The following is a 5,282-nucleotide window of genomic DNA, read 5'->3' on the forward strand; positions in this document are numbered from 1 at the left end:
TGGATAGCAAAGTTCTAGGAATAGGAAAGTTCTAGTTCAAGGGAATGATAGAATATAATGGTAGTAGATTGCTGTGAAGCACAGTGGACAACAGTGGACAACTTTTTCAAAATTTTGTAGCAATAATTGACATCCCATACAACTTTTTTAACATTAAGCAATTTTTCATACATTTCAACCTGGCGCCCCGGTAGGTTTTGCTTATTTGTAATTCCCTTCATTTTCTTTTTCTTATTTTTTCCTTTTCTTTTCCTAATTTGTTTTAACTGTGTACCATGTCATATGCTGCTTTTCCGGACATATTGATTTCTGAAGGCATGTTAATGAATGCCTAGCGTCAAAAAACTCATTAAACTATTAATTAAAATTTCCCACATGTGAAAAATATTATTTTGAATTTTTACATGAAAAGATATAAAAAAGAAGTATGGCCAATGGTAGTAATGAAATAAAATAGAACATTTCAACTAGCATCCCCTTTTTATCCCCTTTTCTATTAGTTAAATAGAAATTTAGTACATTAAGTTCCAAAGGAACAGAAAAAGTAAGCAATCTCTATTTCAAAGGACTGAATAGGTATAGCAACGCTACATATTAGTTAACTGTAGTTAAGACACATTTAATCCTTTGTATGCCATAGTGATAACCAGTGCCTTGGACTTTTATAGGAAGAAATGAAGAAAGTTTGCTTTTAATTCACAGTTTACATAACAAAGGTCAGACATCTTACTTATTAATTCATATTTATTTATTTTTTGGAAAAGATCTACAGACAGACAAGATTTATGATGAATTCAGTGAAACCACAGCTCTCTAACCAACTCTTGCTTTAGCACATTCACCAAAAGTGTGTATCATTGCCCTTTGCTGATTGATGGAAGTGCAAATAAAAAAATGCCAAAAATGTGCAAAAAAAACAATTTTGTGCATTATACCGTATTGTAGATGATGATTAGCATGTCACAAATTCACAATGCATAATTATTGATGTTAGGTAAAATGTTTAATATATTAACCCCTAAAATATTTCATCGAATGTCTTTTACCAGAATCAAATCTAGTCTCCTTATGAAAATACAAAAATGTTATTGTATCAATCATCTGCTTACATAATAAGGCAGGAAATATATACTTAACAAATTCTTTATTTTGCAGTTTGGTGAAATTGCATTTTAAAGTGTAGGGTAGTAACATTTCTCAAAAGACCAAAAAAAAAAACATTTTAACATAGAAACACTTATCAATAACACAAGTTCCATTTTCCTAGAGAAATTAAAAAGATTTTTTTTTTATTTGACTAATCGAGACATGTTAGATTTTCTAGAACACATTTCTATCTAAACTCTACTTTAGGAAATATCAATTTAATCCATAAATTGTTATTCACCTGGGTAAAAGGCGTATCAGAACTAAAAAGGCTTTAGCTTACATGCCACAACACTGTAAATGTCTAATGATTTTCTTAATAAATTCCCATACCCTCTTAATTTTTTTGAAATATCATTGAAATCTTTGAAATCTAACATTTTGTACTGCTGGTTTTTACCCGGAATTAACAGAAATCATTTTGTGGCAATGCTAAAGAAAACAGGGTTACATTTATCATTAAAAGACACAAATGTCTGCAGTTCTTTTTGTCCATGCTTATTTTTTGTAATGTTGCGGTTGTTTCATCCCCTAGCACCATACATGTCAATCGATAAAAGTGTGGTTCGTATTCATTTCTTTACACTACCTGTAATCATTCTTCACATCTCTATTAGACTGTTCTGGGACCCAACAGTAATTATCTGCGGCATTGGCTGGTTTGTATTCTTCCTCTTTTTCTGTATTTCTTCTTCTATAGCACACAATTCCCACAACAACAGCCAGAAGTAACAAAACCCCGCAGGCACAGAGTGTACTCACTATTATGAGTGTTTTCTGTGAATCTGATCCACCACCTTGTATATGATAAACAGACTCGTTTCCTAAAGAGCTGCCAGCATCAGGAGACATGGATGGAGTAGGCTTTAAATAGACTCCACTACCTTCAGGCATGGTTGTGTAAGACTGATCAATTACAGAATTAGGATATGACGGGATTATTGTTGGGTTGTAGGTGTCATCTCCGTGTATGCTGCTTATGGTTTGATTGCCTGTAGGGTTGACATTTGCATGTGTATTTTCGTTTTGCATGTCTGGATTGCAAGAGATGCCATCGGAAGATAGTAAGTATCCTTCAGAGCAAAAACAAATGTAGCTCCCGATGGTGTTAAGACACTTTTCAGCACACGGTGAATTAATACATTCATCCTTGTCCAAGCAGGAAAAACCGTCGTTGCCAAGTTCATAACCCTCCTTGCAAGAACAATAGTAAGAGCCATGGGTATTTAAGCAGCCCTGGGTACAGGTCGAGTCAATGCATTCATCTATATCTATACAATCTGTTCCTTTTACTATAAAACCCTCCTGGCAATTGCACTGGAAACTTCCTAAGGTGTTGATACACACCTGGTCACAAGGATTTTGTCGACATTCATCCACATCAGTGCAGTTTAATTGGTTTTCAGCAAGCACAAAGCCCGGAGAGCATGTGCATTGAAATCCATGCTGGAGGTTTGTGCAGCTATGCTGGCATGGATTGGGTTCACAGTGTTGTGGTAAAACACATGAGACTAAATCAGATGAAAGCACATATCCATCCTTGCAGCCACAACGAACGGACCTGGTATCTGGATCCTCAATGCATTCCTGCTCACAGCCTCCATTACTATGCTTGCATCCTAGTTCTGTTGACCCACACAAAGGCCCAACAACGCTTCCATTAACCCCAGTATAAGCCCACTGAAAGATATTCTCCATCCGTTCCTTACATATTAAAAAATCTGGCAATTTTCCATCGTTCTGCTCGCAATTTACCTCAGCTAGTGAGGCGTGTGGAACCAAATTCAGAGAAGTGGTCATGAAATAAAACGGTGTATTATAGCTAACAATTCCTGGGCCTGCAAGGGCCACTTCCTTGCACATGCCTTTAAAATGAAACTTGCAGATATAGCCATTGGCAGGGGATGTGCATTTGCCATCAAGCCACTTATAGTTATTATGAGAGGCGGCGTCCAGATTCATTGTGACACACCTGTTCTGGGCACACGTACTCCTAGGTTCTTGCATCCAGTTAGAGAACTGGCTTTCTTCTGTGTCCTGATCTCCTGTTACCCAGTGAAAGCCCTTCAACAACTTATGGCGAATATAGCACTGCTTGAGTTGGAGTCCAATCCAAAGCTTTAGCGTCTGGTCAGCTAGATCGGGCAGTTTCAAAACTAACCTTTTCACTTGCTCAAATTCTTCTTTGCTCTTGATAGTGACCAGATCCCCTCCATTGTTGGTGCACTTCTCCCTGGCCTCCGCAAAAGTGTTGCTGCCCAGGTCCACGGTGTAGCAGGCCTTGTCAAAACACAGAGCTTCGATGTGTCCATCTGCAAGTATCCCATCTAACAGCGGCAGTACGGCAAGAACCAGTGTTAACCGAGGGAGTACCATCCTTCTCCTTGTCCTTTTCCGAACTTAAAACACAGTAGCTCTACACTGAAGGCAGACTTGAAGCAAGCATGGAAAGGATATGTTTTTGCTTCTGATGTATATCCTTTTAGACGAAAGGAGCACATCAGAATGCATCCTGTGTTGTCGTAGATCCTATTCTTTATCGTAGAACACAACTTCCTGCGAATGTGTGTTTTAACTTGTCTTTTGCCTGTTTAGTCCTTTGAGTTAAAAGAGAGTGCAGTTCCTGTTTTCCTTTTAAAGGGTTTTAAGTATGCTTAATGATAACTCAAAATAGGTATATCTATATTTTGCGATTGAGAACATTTTTGATACTAAATACTGATCTAAATACTTGGCAAGTAAAGTTTTTATCTTTTGAGAACTTGGCAATTCATATCGGTATAAATAGAAAGGCAGATCTATTTTTACAGGCTTTGGAAAAAAAGAATCATGGAATGCAATGCATGCTTAAAGATTTTTTGTCATGACTTTATTATTCTAAAGAGCAATTACAAAAATACATAATTTACTAAATCTTAGCGCCATGATTTGTAAATACCTCTATTCTCATGACCCAACCGTAGCAGGAAAAAATAGATATTATTTATATTGTAGCAAATTTAAATATTTTGAGCTGAATTAAAGTCAGCCGTGAACGCTACATTATTTTATTAGGCCGGCTACAATTTTCTTTTATATAAACCATAAATGCAAAAAACAATAGATGCTTAAAAATAAACATATGCGTAAAGAGGACCTACATTTTCCCATATAGATATATGTGCTTAGCATGTGCTTAGCATGATATACAGTAGACTTGTAGACTTGCAAATTTAACAAAATTTTCCGAATATCATACAAATCCCCGGAAACAAGGCCAGCCCCCCACTAAATGGAAGAAAATTAGGCAAAAAGCTCAGAATTTTCATCCCAAATCCACTGGCTCTTTCTCTCTTAATGTCTTTTAATGTCAATATGAATGTCGCCCAGCGTTCTCTGCTGACTGCTTGTGCATCTCGGAGCTCTGCGTCCGCATCTCACATGTTCTTGTTCTTCATCTTCTAGTTATTCTTTCTTTTCTTTCTTCTTTCTTTCTTTCTTTAGATTTTGTATCTCAAGAAAAATCTATTACAACAGTACATTATATCTATAATTAGATTATTTTTTTATTCTTTAATATAGCCTGTTTTAGGACTCTACAGTCATTGAAATACTGAAAAACAATCCACAATGGGCAATATTTGGTAACATCTGTTCAAGAAACATAATAACCATATCTTAACAATAGAAGGAACTTCTGCTCCCTGAAGATATTGTGATGTCATTTCCATAGAAAGGAACACATTCACTGCAATGCGTGCCTTGTAAAAAAATCACTACTGTCATAGCTGCAAATCACTGAAACAGAGAACACAATTACAATATAAATCTGTGAATATAACTGAAAATATTCTCCTTACTAAATTGGATGCACTGTAACATTAACTTCATAGTACATATCCCTTATTTCAGAGATCCCAATTAATAGTTCCAGAAGCTGTCAAATTTAAATGGAGGTTTCATTATTGAGTATGGAGAATCCCCTAACACATGTTCTCCATGCCAAACAGCTAGGGGTGTGGGAAGGGTCAAATGCATTTGGAGGATTCTGGAGTGTCACATCAAGATGCTTAATAAGGGCTGCATGCAAAAACTATAATAGTACGAGATTGTCAGGACTTACCTCTGTAGCTGCAAGGCTGCGAGTAGGCCGCATT

At 36.5% G+C, this 5,282-nt stretch overlaps 1 protein-coding gene across 1 annotated transcript; it reads right to left on the bottom strand.

The window, feature by feature from the left end:
* Positions 1-726: 726 nt before the first annotated feature.
* On the bottom strand, positions 727-3,652 carry LOC128483675 (complement component C1q receptor-like). The gene has a single exon (XM_053459938.1). It carries the CDS (start codon positions 3,520-3,522, stop codon positions 1,732-1,734), a length of 1,791 nt encoding a protein of 596 aa, XP_053315913.1. The 5' UTR covers positions 3,523-3,652; the 3' UTR covers positions 727-1,731.
* Positions 3,653-5,282: the final 1,630 nt, after the last annotated feature.

The sequence above is a fragment of the Spea bombifrons genome, chromosome 3 (assembly GCF_027358695.1).
Source record: "Spea bombifrons isolate aSpeBom1 chromosome 3, aSpeBom1.2.pri, whole genome shotgun sequence".
Classification (NCBI taxonomy): domain Eukaryota; kingdom Metazoa; phylum Chordata; class Amphibia; order Anura; family Pelobatidae; genus Spea; species Spea bombifrons.